The 17,066-nt window shown below is 41.5% G+C and overlaps 1 protein-coding gene across 3 annotated transcripts; it reads right to left on the bottom strand.

Annotated features, from left to right (window-relative positions):
- Nucleotides 1–1,032: 1,032 nt before the first annotated feature.
- Nucleotides 1,033–6,179, bottom strand: LOC127344910 (uncharacterized). Of its 3 annotated transcripts, none has more exons than XM_051371269.2 (8): nt 6,023–6,179; nt 5,822–5,899; nt 5,356–5,410; nt 4,550–4,607; nt 3,195–3,293; nt 2,987–3,086; nt 2,154–2,282; nt 1,033–2,014 (listed from the first exon to the last, which is right to left on the bottom strand). In XM_051371269.2, the coding sequence occupies exons 2-8, from the start codon at nt 5,854–5,856 to the stop codon at nt 1,312–1,314; spliced, it is 1,179 nt and encodes a 392-aa protein (XP_051227229.1). In that variant the 5' UTR covers nt 5,857–5,899; nt 6,023–6,179; the 3' UTR covers nt 1,033–1,311. The 3 variants fall into 3 exon arrangements, with proteins under 3 accessions (XP_051227229.1, XP_051227228.1, XP_051227230.1); XM_051371268.2 differs by having other exon boundaries at nt 5,996–6,178; XM_051371270.2 differs by lacking the exons at nt 5,356–5,410; nt 5,822–5,899; nt 6,023–6,179 and adding an exon at nt 4,806–5,347.
- Nucleotides 6,180–17,066: the final 10,887 nt, after the last annotated feature.

Consider the following 17,066-nt stretch of genomic DNA (forward strand, 5'->3'; position numbering starts at 1 on the left):
GCACCGCCGGCCTCAAGGAGGAGGAAGACGGTCGTTCCAAGCGCGCAGCCTCCGATGATCACGCAAGCTGACCTCATTCTGAAAAAGTTGCAAGACGTGCCAGAACGGCGCGCGGCTGAGCCGGACGTGCTGGTGCGGGCACGCTATCTCAAGAGCCGATATGCCGGCATCATCGCCAAGTCTGAAGAGACTCTCAGCATCCGCCATCGACAGGACCTCGAGAGGCTGCCGGCAGCCGACATCGACCAAGGGAGCCGTGGAATGGAAACCGAGTATGAAAAGGCTCTCCGGCAGGAGGAGGAGAGGAATGCCCGGGTCGGCGCGCTAAGGAAGATGGCTCGGGAGGAGCTGCAGGAGGTGGAGAAGAACGGGCGGCACACAGGGCTCAGCGTCGAGACCATACACCCAGTGCATCTCATCGAGCTTGGCATATCTGCCGTCGAGCACGTCCAGAGCCCCGAAGGAACCCAGGACGGAGCGCTCCCCTCAGTGCCAAAGAGCCGCCGCCGGCGCAGCCCGCTGGAGGAGCTCGGGCTATTTGTGAAGCCGGTCGACGACTCTGGTGACGAAGAAATGGAGAACACATAGCAGGAAAAGGTAAGCATGCAGTCTGCTGGGTCTAGGAACTGGTCACTGCCTTCACATATGTCATTTTGCAGTATGGCACAAGTGCTAGATATAGTAAGCTAGAGATTATTGCTCCTCGACCTCTACAAGAATTATCTTGATCTGTTCAATACTTTCCAGACTTTGTATGTAAAATCTGGCTGATTATAAGATCATCAGATTAGCTCGACATGTGCAAGTAACAACATTGCTGAAGTTTGTCATTCAGACATCAGCTGATGATGTTTATCATTACTGCTACACTTACATTACTGCATCTCCGTTTCACTTCCACGTTTTGGGTTAGAATTCAGGATAAATTCATGTTCAAAATGTACTATGGTAACAACAGGATCTCTTGCCTGATTAAGACCTAAATCAGAATTGCGGAAAACAATATAGTTTGTCTGCTTTTCAGTTTGGTGGTTTCGCAATGCTGAAAACCCTTGCTTAAAATATCAAACAAGTGGCAGAACTACAAAAATAGTTATCTGCTTCAAACCAGCGACAGTAACTATGACATGAAACAGCACCGTTCTTTTTTCTCCAGCTAAAATTTTCATCCGACACGACGATAATCATACACTGTCAATTTACAGGGCGATAACAATAACAGTAAGTTTAGTTCATCGCCTATTCTGCTACAAGAGTGCGACTGAAACCATCTGAAGTTGTACCTTTTGTCAGTATCTCACTTTCCACATATTATATGGAGTTACCATCATGTGGAGAACCAGGAGGAAAAATCATCAAGTTATCAAAGTATGACATCTCCATAAGATCTGAGATGTCTAGCTCTAGTGAACATGGATCTGAGGGATCTGAGAATTCTGCAGAATAAATATCAGTGGATTGGTAACAACCAGTTTGTGATAAAAGTGTGTCTGCACAATCCGATGGGACTTCTGGTAAAATATCATGGCATCCATTTGAAGGACAGATACCAGCAACGGCTGGAATCACTTGTTCCCTTTCCTGTGAAGGCCTTGGAGAGTTTACTGCAAAAGTGGACGCCTTAAGCTCCACTGGGTTTGACAGAAAATCCAATTTCCTTTTGGTTTTTGCATGCTGCTCGGATCTTTCAATTATCTTTTGAGGGGATTTGGCTGAAGGAGCATCAACTCCTCTAACATACATCAAATCTGCACTTTCTCCCTCCGATGCATCAGCATTTTCACCTGTTTCTGTGAAGCCCATTTCAGATTTGGAACTTGTTGGTACAGCTGATGTCGTTTCATTTCTATCGGACAAACCTTTAGTGTCTTTCAGAATATCCGAGTCACTGTTCTGTGATACTGACAGGTTTTCAAGATCGTCCGGGAATTGATCAAGCAACCCTGAAGCTAAATATGAATTCAACTTTCTTTTCATTGGGCCTCTCCAGTATTCTTTGATTGCACCATTCGTCCTGGATGTACACAATATTAATAATTTAGTTGTACCAAGAGTATTTTGTAGAGCTGCATCCTGAGCTATGATGATAGGGGAGAATGAACTGCAACAGCAACGCTAAAATTCCTTTCTTTTGCTGAAACATCAAATCTTACCTCCCAGGAAAATGTTTGACCATTTCACGCCACTTAGTTCCATAAATTTGATGAGCACGAATCAGTCTCAACTCCTCCTGCTCCGACCATGCCTCCTTGTTTATTGCAGAGTCTATTTTGTATCTCCACCTGTGTTTATTACCATTAGGTCCATCGAAACTCAAATGTACGGACTTCTAATTGATAACATTAAATAATGAAGTGACAATTGCTCGGTAGTGCTGCCCTAGAGAATCTTATAATGTAGCAAACCTTCAACCCTTATCTACCGAAAAGCTGTGGCAGCACAAGACTAGTGAAAGCTTCATAATGTGCTAAATTAAATAACTCCTTGAATCACAGGCTAACAACATCATGCTCCCCACTTGGTATCTTGACATATTCATTGTTTTCCACACAAATCTAAACGGTGCTTGCTGCAAACCAGGCGTTTGGTGCAATCACACCACTTCGGTTTGGCAACAAAACATTGCGGATAATTATGCTACAATTTTTACATATACCCGCTGATACGAAACCATAAATTTTGTCACGAACAAGTATCTGGTTTCATTGCTGATAGATAGAAACATTCAAATTGAAAAACGAGCAGTGCATACAATGCAAATGCATAAACAGATGTAAGCCATCATATGTCAAAGAACAGTGGTAAGTTAATAGACAATGTTGCTATTGCAAAATAAATCAGGCACTAGAGGTGATAGATCATAGCTTCTGGCGGCAAGTAAAACGAGTAACTAGTTGATAAATTTCTAGCAGCTCATATATGAATGGAAGCAAAGATTTTCATGTCCAGAAACTGAACTGGAACCAACCAAACAGTGTGGTAATACCTTTGTCGGCATTGCGGTGCACTTCGGCCCGGTATAGCATGTGCGACAGTTTGCCAGTTTTTCAGCCCATGTTTGTTGATCATATTAGTGAGTATCTTATCTTCCTGGAAGGAAAATTAGAACTGTTTGTCAGCAGGCATTAGGATGGAAAATAAAGTTGAGAAGAACATCCAGATTCAGGGGAAATGAAAGTTCTGGCCTAAATAACTTTCCTCTTCTGACCATTTTACTCTGGCGATGACTTCAGAATTTGTGTTATTGCAGCTATCCTTGAAGCAGTGGCCATCATTCTTGCGAAGTGGCTCTCCTGTTTGAGACAGACAAACATAAGATAAACACACGATCCTTCAACGAAGATGACCAAACTGAACCAACAGGAGTACAAGTGGTAGTCACAGATGCAAGCAGAAGCAGATAGGCAAATGTGTGTGATAGAACAACAACACAGTACAAATGATGCATGAAGAGATCAGCATGTAGATTATCATACAATAAAGTGATGAACTGTACACAATAGTGACAGATCAGTTTGGAATTGGCACCTCTGTGGCCCAATATAAGTACGGAGTATAGTAAAGTAAAGCATGAAAGTGTCTGCAAGTTGACTTGCATGCATACTACTTCTGTGTATGGGTAGATTCTGTATGGCGTTTTAATCAAGGTGCATCACATGGACTGATTGTGAATCGTAAAAGTAATAAAATACTTTCTAATTATTTTATTTAGAAAGCTACTACCACTACCCTATTTGCCAGCAATTTGTTGAAGGAAGGATAGAACAACGTGGAATACTTGGTTGTGTTACCTAAGCCTCAGAGGGCATGGGCGGGCACAGGATACATACAATGGGTATTCAAATTTAGGACAACAAAATCGATTACCGACTCATCCTCGTTGCGTCGCTGGTGCAAGCTTCGAGCTAGACTGCTGGAGAGTTCACCAGACCAACACGGGAGCAATCTAGTGTTATTATAGGGATAGTAGGTTCACTGGAGATGCTATGCGTAAGGAGAATAGCTAGATTGGTTCAGCTAGGCATGCTGAATACTATGTGAATTTTCTTGAACAAAAATAATGGGTATTCACTTGAATACCCATGAATACACTTGTGGCCGCCAGTGTCAGAGGGCATAACATGTACAGAGTATATGGCAGCTTCGACCACAAATTAAAGTCCCAGTGATGCAGAAAACCATACCTGGTAGAAATCATTACTGAAATTATGCTATCTCTAAGGCTTCCATACAAGACATATACTCAAGAGCTGCAACTAGATAGGTAAACCTAGTAGAAAAGGCTTCTCTTGTTTGACTAAGCAGGAATTGCTCGAACATCTTTAAAAAAAATGTATCTCTCATATAATGTAGTACTAGCATCAATGAGAATATCCTCAGTAGATGGACAAGCCAACGAATGATGATGGAAGTGTTCTTACGAAACAAAAAATTCTCTCTGAAGTTATGAAAAGAAAAATAGATAGTGCGAAATACAGCTACCCGAGCAATTGGGATAACTGCAAGTTCTCATTTCATAATGAACTTGCATTCCGGTAGAGCATGTTACCTATGTTTTCGAATTCTTCACCGTGGCAATGTTTGACAGTTTCATGTGGTGTATTACTCTGCATCCATAGTTAAAAATCTGAACTGAGCATAAACTGCAAGTGAATTAACAAAACTACCAAGACGCTGACTGAAGACTCAACTTAATCACTTTAATAGATTAAAAACAAATCTGAAATAGGGTTTATAAGGATCAAGCGAAAGCAGAAACAGGCCATGTATTGCTTTCATTGTAATATAAAATCCCATGCAGATACCTCCATTAGACAGTGTTGGTGGCTTGGCTTAGGTAAATTACAACTGCAATTTGTTGATTACCTCAACCTTCCTAAGAGGAAATAAACATTTGAAATTATTAATGTCGTAGTAAAGATAAAGTGACCATAAATTAGCACTGTTCAAAAAATCGGTCGATTAACCAGTTAACTGGCCGATTAATCCCTACTCGGAGGGCCACCGAGTAGCCGATAAACTGATTAATCGGCCGATAAATTGATTAACTGGCCGATTAACTGGCCGATTAGTCCATTAATCCCCAACTCGCCAGCTGACCAATAAGTTACCAGTTAACGATTTCCCCAACAGTGTAAATTAGCATTTGATATCTTGTGTCAGCCCAGAGTAACATCAATCAAATTAGATTCTTGTCCAGATGTGAACATTGCTACATCTAAGTTTGACAAAACTTGCTTACAAACATCAGGGAAGGAAGACCAGACAATGAAAAGGGCAATTGACGTTCATAAATCGAAAGATCAAACTTTGAAGAGCACTCTCATTCGGCGTGTCGGATCAGCACTGCATTACCACATTCACAGAAGCAGCATCAGCCTTCCTTGAGTGACTTGTCGAATTGACAGCCCTGCAAAAGAATGAAGTAAGAGTCAGCTGACCATTCTGCAGTGAGCCCTTGTGATTAGTAACACCGGATCAATTGTTTCTCGTGTTTTACTAGGAAAAAAACAACCTTCGATTGGTAAAGAAACAACAAGGGAAGCATTCTTCTAGCTAAATGTCCAGATATAGTCAGTTCGAGATTAGAATAGAGAGGTACGGAAGCACCCTGCTGAGTAAATATCTAAATATAGTCAGTTTAAGGTCCAGTTTGGGAAATTTCGGCTTCAACGTTAGGTAAACGCCGCCGACACCCAAAGTCAAACGCTGCCCCGGACGAGGGTCGAGGGCATCTGATCTCCCTCAGATCAAAGATTAGCTAAACGAGGACGGAGATGCAGAAATCGCAGCAACGGGTCCGGTCAGATCACAAACTCACCGCTGCCTGGGCACCGCATCTCCGCTCCGCGACATGGCTGGGAAGAGCGCCCGGGTCGGCCAGAAGCATCGGCTGAAGCTGGAAGGAGAGACGCGCAATCAGACAAACCAATCATTCGTAGGGGAATCTGAGGGGAATGCTCAGATAAAAAGGGGAAATTCGCGGTGGAGCTACCCGGTTTGTGCAGGATTCGGGCCTGACCTGCGGAGGTCCTGGCGATGGAGGATCCCGGAGGAGAGGACCGAGGAAGAAGAGATGGGAGTGGGACGCACGCTGGCGACGAGCACGAGGGCGAGGAGAAGGAAGAGCCAGATGGTGGACGGGATCCCACGGAAGCCATTGACGTTGTTGTTGTTTTGCAACAGCGGTGAGTCAAACACCGCCGTCGTGGGCCGTATGGGCTCTTTCTGGCCTAGCGTCTCCAGCTGCTGGGAAAAATGTTGTATTACTCAAAATGTACACTCATAGTTCTGAAAAAATAATATACGGAGGTTCAGACTGGTTTTCAAAAAAATGCAAACGTATAGACTTTCTTTTTTATCATTCCCTGTTATTAGAGCATATAAATACTTGGACTCGACTCACGATTCATGCCTAAGTAGTCCTCGTCATTGCTAACTCACTTAGGGCCTTGGACTCGTTGCTTGGCATCCTCGTTGTCGTTGCTAACTCACTTAGGGCCTTGGACTCGTTGATTGGGCTTCCTCGATGTGGTGTGTCTTGGTGATGGGCCTCTGACTGATGGGCCATCACATTAGTTCTTGGAAGCCAACTTATCCTCAAGTTGGTGCAGCTGGAAATTGTCGTTGAAGATCGAGAAGATCTTCCCAAGTTGGTGCAGAGAACCAGTTCACTTGATTTAGCCTTGTTCAATGACTTGATCATCTCACTCAATCCAGCATGTCTCCAACACTTACACAGGAATAACAAAGATATTAGAAGTTGTGGCAACGATGTCAATACCCGATGCTTGGGTGTAATCACCCGTCATAGATGGATGATGTGGAAGATCGGATGGACTGGAGCTTGCTGTGGTAACTCCAATTCATATGCAACTACACTCAGGCGCTTGATCACTTTGTATGGCCCAAAGTCATGAAACATCAACTTATGATTGGAACGAACAAAAACTGAATTTTGGGCATATGGGTGCAGTTTGAGAAATACTACATCATTATGCTCAAATTAAGAATCTACCATGTGTTTGCCAGCTTGATCTTTCATCAACTGATTAGCTATGTTAAGATGCAATTTCATATTTGCATTAAGCACTAAATGTTTTTACACCCATTGTTGTACATCCATGATCGGCTCAATGTCCATTGCCTCTATAACCCATAAACGAGGGCGTATAGCCGTGAAAGATACGAAATGTCAAATGCTCCAGGGTATAATGGTACGTAGTGTTGTACCAATGCTCAGCCAAAGGTAGCCAGTTAGACCACCCACTGGGGAAAGAATCGTATGCCACCTAGATGGGGGTGAATAGTTGCTTAATCAAATGTTAATTCTTTTTCCAATTTAGACGACACAAAAGGTAAATTCTCTAGGTGTGCAACTATGTGAATTTACCTATATGACAAGATGCACGCAAGCAATACAATACACAAGATACAAGTATCAAAATGCGGTAAAGGATAGAATTAACCGAGGTGGAGCACGCGGAGACACAAGGGTATGATTTATGTAGTTCCTTCCTTGTAAAACGACGTACGTCCTTGGAGGGGTGTGGTGCCACGAAGGCCTCATCCTATTCTTCGGTGAGCACCGTCATGAAGGCCTAGCTCACACGCCACTAAGCGGTTGCCTTAAGGTCGCAACCGACACCTTTACACCAAGCTTGGGGCATACATCTACAACTGAATTGGAGGCTTCCAAGATGCAACCACGAAGCTATACGTAAATATTAGCTTTGAGATCACCTCACAAAGACAAGTTTATCAATGGTAAACAACAACTAGGGTTTCCAAGAAACACTAGGACAAGAGTCCCTCAAGTGAATGAGGGGGAAATGGCAAATTGCTTTGGTGAAGTAATAGATCGGGGTCTTCTCCTTTGATTCTCCAAAGATCAAGAGCTTTGAGTGGTTGAGGGAGGAGATCAAGTGATTCTTGTGGCTCAACTATGAGGTGAAGGAGATATGCCCTAGAGGCAATAATAAAGTGGTTATTATTTATATCTCTATGTTTATGATAAATATTTATATGTCATGCTATAATTGTATTAACCAAAACATTAGTACATGTGTGATATATAGACAAACAAAGAAGTCCCTAGTATGCCTCTTAACTAGCTTGTTGATTAATGGATGATTAGTTTCATAATCATGAACATTGGATGTTATTAATAACAAGGTTATATCATTATATGAATGATGTAATGGACACACCCAATTAAGCGTAGCATAAGATCTCGTCATTAAGTTATTTGCTATAAGCTTTCGATACATAGTTACCTAATCCTTATGACCATGAGATCATGTAAATCACTTATACCGGAAAGGTACTTTGATTACACCAAACACCACTGCGTAAATGGGTGGCTATAAAGGTGGGATTAAGTATCCGGAAAGTATGAGTTGAGGCATATGGATCAACAGTGGGATTTGTCCATCCCGATGACGGATAGATATACTCTGGGCCCTCTCGGTGGAATGTCGTCTAATGTCTTGCAAGCATATGAATGAGTTCATAAGAGACCACATACCATGGTACGAGTAAAGAGTACTTGTCAGGAAACGAGGTTGAACAAGGTATAGAGTGATACCGAAGATCAAACCTCGGACAAGTAAAATATCGCGTGACAAAGGGAATTGGTATCGTATGTGAATGGTTCATTCGATCACTGAAGTCATCGTTGAATATGTGGGAGCCATTATGGATCTCCAGATCCCTCTATTGGTTATTGGTCGGAGTGAGTACTCAACCATGTCCGCATAGTTCGCGAACCGTAGGGTGACACACTTAAGGTTTGATGTTGAAATGGTAGAACTTGAATATGGAATGGAGTTCGAATATTTGTTCGGAGTCCCGGATGAGATCCCGGACATCACGAGGAGTTCCGGAATGGTCCGGAGAATAAGATTCATATATAGGAAGTCATATTCCAAGTTTGGAAATGATCCGGTGCATTTATGGCAGGTTCTAGAAGGTTCTAGAAAAGTCCGGAAGAAATCACCATGGAAAGTAGAGTCCCGGAGGGACTCCACCATGCATGACCAGCCAACCCTAAAGGGGAGGAGTCCAAGGTGGACTCCCCTAGGGTGGCCGGCCAACCCACCTCAAGGAAAGGTGGGAGTCCCACCTTGGGTAGGACTCCCTCCTTGAGTAGGTTTCCCACATATGGGAGGTTTTAGTGTTGGGGTCTTATTCGAAGACCTGGACTAGAACTCTTGGGGCTTCCACCTATATAATGAGGGGCATAGGAGAGGGGGCTGACCACTTCAAGCCTCAGCCTTGGCCGCACCCCTTAGAGGGCCGGCGCCCAACCCCCCTCTCTCCCCAAACCCTAGCGGTCTCTCTCCTCCACCACATCCCGCACGCTTAAGCGAAGCTCCGCCAGATTTTTCCACCACCACCGACACCACGCCGTCGTGCTGTCGGATTCAAGAGGAGCTACTACTTCCGCTGCCCGCTGGAACGGGGAAGTGGACGTCGTCTTCATCAACAACCGAACGTGTGACCGAGTACGGAGGTGCTGCCCGTTCGTGGCGCCGGAAGCGATCGTGATCAAGATCTTCTACGCACTTTTACAAGCGGCAAGTGAACGTCTACCGCAGCAACAAGAGCCTACTCTTGTAGGCTTTGGAATCTCTTCAAGGGTGAGAGTCGATAAACCCCTCGTTGCTACCGTCTTCTAGATTGCATCTTGGCTTGGATTGCGTGTTCGCGGTAGGAAAATTTTTGTTTTCTATGCAATGTTATCCTACAGTGGTATCAGAGCCGTGTCTATGCATAGATGGTTGCACGAGTAGAACACAATGGTTTTGTGGGCGTTGATGCTCTTGTTATCTTTAGTTTGAGTACTTTGCATCTTTGTGGCATAGTGGGATAAAGCGGCCCGGACTAACTTTACATGACCGCGTTCATGAGACTTGTTCCTCGTTCGACATGCAACTTGTATTGCATAAGAGGCTTTGCGGGTGTCTGTCTCTCCTACTATAGTGAAGATTCAACTTACTCTTCTATTGACAACACTAGTATCACCGTTGTGGTTCATGTTCGTAGGTAGATTAGATCTCTCTCGAAAACCCTAAACCACATAAAATATGCAAACCAAATTAGAGACGTCTAACTTGTTTTTGCAGGGTTTGGTGATGTGATATGGCCATAATGTGATGATGAATATGTATGAGATGATCATTATTGTATTGTGGCAACCGGCAGGAGCCTTATGGTTGTCTTTAAATTTCATGCTGAGTAGTATTTCAAAGTAGTTGTAATAGTTGCTACATGAGGTGAACAACCATGAAGACGGCGCCATGAACCTTGACGCTACGCCGACGATGATGGAGATCATGCCCGTTAATGATGGAGATCATGTCCGTGCTTTGGAGATGAAGATCGAAGGCGCAAAGACAAAAGGGCCATATCATATCACATATGAACTGCATGTGATGTTAATCCTTTTATGCATCTTATTTTGCTTAGATCGCGACGGTAGCATTATAAGATGATCCCTCACATTAATATCAAGATAATAAAGTGTTCTTCCCTCGTATGCACCGTTGCCAAAGTTCGTCATTTCAAAGCATCTCGTGATGATCGGATGTGATAGATTCAACGTTCATATACAACGGGTGTAAGCCATGTTGCACACGCGGAATACTTGGGTTTGCTTGACGAGCCTAGCATGTACAGACATGGCCTCGGGACAACGGAAACCGAAAGGTTGAACACGAGTCATATGGATGATATGATCAACATGTTGATGTTCACCATTGAAGCTACATCATCTCACGTGATGATCGGTTTTGGTGTAGTGGATGTGGATCGTGTACCACTTAACAACTATGAGGGATGTTGTATTAAGTGGGAGTTCATTAGTAATTAGATTAAAACATGAACTAATTATCATAAACATAGTCTGAGTAGTATTTTGAATTAATTTTGTAGTATTGGCATCCGTTTTCTACCATGCGCTAGTCTTGTTATTGAGATAGAAATACTGTTAAAATCTGACAAGAAACTTTATGGATTGGTACCGTATTGTTAAAGAATCAAGAATTGATTAAGTCCTACTGCAAACTTTTAGTAAACCTCACATTGTTGATTCAAAAGAGCTATGGTTTCAATTAGTAACTAAAGTTATCTTGTCTCCGTGAAACTTAAAGTTCAAATCTGTTTGAAAAGTAAGGAGCTAAAAATTTAGTTTTCAGAAATAATCAAGGTATGAGATATATGTGATATCTAAGACCTTATTGCAAGATGATAGAATATAAATTTGGTGAGACTACATAAACTCATAAGTTTTATGAGAATGTATGAAGATTAAAGACGCCAGGCGTCACAATCCTCCAACCATTGGGGCACTAACGATATTCGTATATCCATGAAGTAATCATCCTTAGTATGCATCGTTGGTAAGACTCGTCGTTTCGAAGCATCACGTGATGATCGGGTGTGATAGATTCTACGTGTGCATACAACGGATGCAAGTTAGATTTGCACATGCAAATACTAAGGTTAAAACTTTACGAGCCTAGCATGTACAGACATGGTCTCGAAAAGTAGTCATGAATTGATGGATAAAATTATGAGTGAAATTATTCATCATATTACAAAGTTACTAATAGTGAAATCTAGAACACTTTGATCATATGATGATCAACTTCAAAATAAGAACCTCAAGGTTATTGGTATTAGACCAACAAACCTAGAAGTTATTAATGTTGAAGTGTTTTTCTGAATAATGAGGAAAGCTAAAAGAGAAACTGCAAAAGATATTTTGGCAGAAAGAAAGAAAAGACTAGAAAGTCTAGCTCAGGTGTATATAAATGATATACATGTTATGGTTGTATTCCTAGTTAGGTCACACTATGAAATTCTTGGGTATTAGTACTATATTGGTTGGTATGAAGTGTCATACAAAACAACGCAATACAAGAATACAATGGCCTAAGTGACTGACAAGGAATACAATAGAAATGCACGTCTGGAACAAAGTAAAGTGTTATTATGTTCGTCGTTGGCATTCTATCTAGCCCTTAGAATTTATAATAAAGAACTTAATAATTGTTATTTTGCTCTGGTCAAATGAAAACAATGAGTTGTTCAAATTATGACATTGCTCCATATATGATGGATAAGTTATTATAAATCTTAATGGTGAAACACACATACATAACACTGACGCTAAAATGCCATAAAGGCAAATGATTTGAATTCCACTTATTTGTGGAACCGTCATTTAGGTCATGTTAGAAAGGAACGCATGAAGGAACTCCATGCAAATGGATTTTTGGAGTCATTTGATTTTTGAATCATTTGGCGATTGCAAATCTTTTCTAAAGAGAATGATTAAAATACCGTTCGTAGGCCAAAAGTTGAACGGGCAACTAACTTAGTGGAAAAATACATGATGATGTATGTGGTTCACTGGGCATAGTTGTGTGCGGGAGATTCTTCTACTTCATGAAAACTTTCAACAATGAATTGAGTATATATATGTGGATATATTCAATAAGGAAGAAGTTTGAAACATTTGAATGGATTCAAATAAATTTCAGCATGAAGTGGAAATCATCGTAATAGAAAAGTCAAATATCTATGATTGGATCATGGTGGAAATATTTGAATTACGAGTTTTAGCGAACATCTAAGAGAGTTATGAAATTGTTCTACAACTCCCACATTTCTTGGAGTATCATAATGATGATATAGTATCCGAGATATGTATCCAAACCTTGTTGGATTAATGATGAGATAAAATATTATAACGCCATTATATTTTTGTGGATTATGCTTTAGTGACTACCACTTTTACACTGAATAGAGCATCATCATGATCCGTTGAAATGACACCATACGAGTTATGGCATGTGTATAAACCCTAATAGTTCTTTCTTTAAATTTTGGTTTAAGAGTTTTCAACCAAAATCGGATGAATATCTTTGTTGGTTATCCCAGAGATTTAATTGGGAATTCTTCCCACGAGACAAAGACAAAAGTGTTTGTCAAATGTTTCTTATTTCCAAGAAATTGTTTCTAATGAAGTATTTGAGTGGGAGGACAATAGAACTTGATAAGGTTTATGAACCTGAGCATAATGATCAGAGTAGCGCAGCATCAGAAATTGGTTCCGGAAGCGACCGCGACGATCATGGCTCCCATGTACAAAGTGTTTTTAGCCATGGAGATCGAAGTACATATTGAACCTTGTAGGTATGGTTTACTTTGTGATCAAATAAATGATTTGTGGACAAAGGATTGATTTTGAACAATGATAAACCAACTACAAACAAAGAAGTTATGATGGGCCCTGACTCCGTTAAAATGGCTATACGTCATGAAATCCAAGATAGATGAATACTTTTTGAAAGTAAATGGATCTATAAAAATTGATGAAAGCTTGACTTGTCGAAAAATTGTTTACGACAAAGTTCAAAGAGTTGACTACGATAAGATTAGATCTTCCGTAGCAATGCTTATAGTCTATGTGGATTATTCTAGTAATCACTACATATTTCTTTTGTGAGATATGCTAGTAGGATGGCAAAATACATTACTTATCAGAAGTATGTATACAAGATACAACCAAGAGTTTTGCTGGTCCGTGGAATACTAGATAGGTATACAAACTTCAATTTGATGAAGTAAGTATAGCGGAGTTTGAATCTTCACTGGATGAAATAGTCAAAGAGTTTTTGATTTCATCAGAGACGATGAAGAGGCTTGCATTTGCAAGAAATTAAGTGGGAGCGCTGAGACATATTTATAATACTTATGTAGAAGACATATAGTTGGTTATAAATAATGTAATTACATACTTGATTACAAGGTTTCATTGAAAAATTAACTTCAATGAAAGTGATATGGACTGAAACAAATTTTGTGTCAAGATCTATGAAGATAGATTGAAACACATAATATGTTCAAGTCAAAGTACATAGAATGGATATTGAAATAGTTCAATATAAAAATATTAAGAAAATATTCTTGTCATGTTAAGTTTTAACAAGACTTGACTGTATCTGACACTCAATGAGTAAAAACACATGAGTGATTATAGATCACGAATAATATGTACACAATCAGATGTCATGTGCTATAAAGTGTTATGAGCATATACCAGAATGATTCATATGATAATCATTGGACGACAGTAAGAATATTCTTGAGTACTTTAGAAGAACTAAGGATATATATATATATAGTTTTTTATGGGAAATGACAAAAAAAATCGCTGTAAGATGTTGCACCGATATTTGTTTTGTCACATATGAAAATAAAATTTCAATCTCAAATTAGACTAAGTATTGTTTAAAAGGTAGCACGATGAGCTAGAAGTTGTCTATGCTAGATTTAGAAGAGTTCTAAATATTATGACGGATTCTACAAAAGAAGGCGGAATATGTCATTGTTTTGACAATGACAAAGGATGTTAAAGTCAAGAGGTTCTTTGAGAACTTGGTGTAGTTAAAATGCAGTCGAACTTTGAAGCTATATTGTGTGTGACAATATTAGTAACATATTTCAGACCGCGGAATTAAGGTTCCACCAGAAGACCAAACATATTTAATGCCGACTCATTTGGAAATGAGTGATGCGTTGAGACGCAAATGAATTACAAAATACATACGTTTCTGAGCATGTCAGATCCGTTGACTAAAACCTCTCCCGTGAGCAAAACATGATAAAACACCGGAAGGCCAAGGTGTTATATCTTTACAAATGTAAACTAGATTATTGACTCTAGTGCAAGTGGGAGACTGAAGGAGATATGCCCTAGAGGCAATAATAAAGTGGTTATTATTTATATCTCTATGTTTATGATAAATGTTTATATGTCATGCTATAATTGTATTAACCGAAACATTAGTACATGTGTGATATATAGACAAACAAAGAAGTCCCTAGTATGCCTCTTAACTAGCTTGTTGATTAATGGATGATTAGTTTCATAATCATGAACATTGGATGTTATTAATAACAAGGTTATATCATTATATGAATGATGTAATGGACACACCCAATTAAGCGTAGCATAAGATCTCGTCATTAAGTTATTTGCTATAAGCTTTCGATACATAGTTACCTAATCCTTATGACCATGAGATCATGTAAATCACTTATACCGGAAAGGTACTTTGATTACACCAAACACCACTGCATAAATGGGTGGCTATAAAGGTGGGATTAAGTATCCGGAAAGTATGAGTTGAGGCATATGGATCAACAGTGGGATTTGTCCATCCCGATGACGGATAGATATACTCTGGGCCCTCTCGGTGGAATGTCGTCTAATGTCTTGCAAGCATATGAATGAGTTCATAAGAGACCACATACCACGGTATGAGTAAAGAGTACTTGTCAGGAAACGAGGTTGAACAAGGTATAGAGTGATACCGAAGATCAAACCTCGGACAAGTAAAATATCGCGTGACAAAGGGAATTGGTATCTTATGTGAATGGTTCATTCGATCACTGAAGTCATCGTTGAATATGTGGGAGCCATTATGGATCTCCAGATCCCGCTATTGGTTATTGGTCGGAGTGAGTACTCAACCATGTCCGCATAGTTCGCGAACCGTAGGGTGACACACTTAAGGTTTGATGTTGAAATGGTAGAACTTGAATATGGAATGGAGTTCGAATATTTGTTCGGAGTCCCGGATGAGATCCCGGACATCACGAGGAGTTCCGGAATGGTCCGGAGAATAAGATTCATATATAGGAAGTCATATTCCAAGTTTGGAAATGATCCGGTGCATTTATGGCAGGTTCTAGAAGGTTCTAGAAAAGTCCGGAAGAAATCACCATGGAAAGTAGAGTCCCGGAGGGACTCCACCATGCATGACCAGCCAACCCTAAAGGGGAGGAGTCCAAGGTGGACTCCCCTAGGGTGGCCGGCCAACCCACCTCAAGGAAAGGTGGGAGTCCCACCTTGGGTAGGACTCCCTCCTTGAGTAGGTTTCCCACATATGGGAGGTTTTAGTGTTGGGGTCTTATTCGAAGACTTGGACTAGAACTCTTGGGGCTTCCACCTATATAATGAGGGGCATAGGAGAGGGGGCTGACCACTTCAAGCCTCAGCCTTGGCCGCACCCCTTAGAGGGCCGGCGCCCAACCCCCCTCTCTCCCCAAACCCTAGCGGTCTCTCTCCTCCACCACATCCCGCACGCTTAAGCGAAGCTCCGCCGGATTTTTCCACCACCACCGACACCACGCCGTCGTGCTGTCGGATTCAAGATGAGCTACTACTTCCGCTGCCCGCTGGAACGGGGAAGTGGACGTCGTCTTCATCAACAACCGAACGTGTGACCGAGTACGGAGGTGCTGCCCGTTCGTGGCGCCGGAAGCGATCGTGATCAAGATCTTCTACGCGCTTTTGCAAGCGGCAAGTGAACGTCTACCGCAGCAACAAGAGCCTACTCTTGTAGGCTTTGGAATCTCTTCAAGGGTGAGACTCGATAAACCCCTCGTTGCTACCGTCTTCTAGATTGCATCTTGGCTTGGATTGCGTGTTCGTGGTAGGAAAATTTTTGTTTTCTATGCAACGTTATCCTACATGAGGAATGTTTCTTTTGTGGACGATCAACCTTCTCCGTTGGGTAAGAAGGCTATTTATATGAGTAGCCACTCAGATCTGGCTGTTGTGCACATTTTCATGTAAAACCGGAAGTACCGGCTACTGCGGCCGGAAGTACCGGCCAGATTCCCTGTATAGCTTGGCAGACCAATCTTCTTGGTGTTCAAAATCCGAGCAGAACAAGGGCGGTAGTACCGGGGGCCGGTACTATCGGCCAAGTTTTGGTTCTACTTCCGGAAATGGGGAAAACCATATTGGTCATGTTTCCAAAACGTGGTTTCCGGAAGTTGGGCGGTAGTACCGGTCGCCGGTACTACCAGCCAACTTGCACCCTTTGTCGTTCTACGCCTTCCATTGACTAATGTTGTTGACAGTATCTCGCTGGAAGTACCGGTGCCACCAGCCGGAACTTTCGCCCATTGAAAAAACACAGCCCTTCTTCTTCTTGATTGATACACTACGTGTAGTATCTTTTTACAGACCTGTGTACATCAGC

Source organism: Lolium perenne, chromosome 6, assembly GCF_019359855.2.
Source record: "Lolium perenne isolate Kyuss_39 chromosome 6, Kyuss_2.0, whole genome shotgun sequence".
Classification (NCBI taxonomy): Eukaryota; Viridiplantae; Streptophyta; class Magnoliopsida; order Poales; family Poaceae; genus Lolium; species Lolium perenne.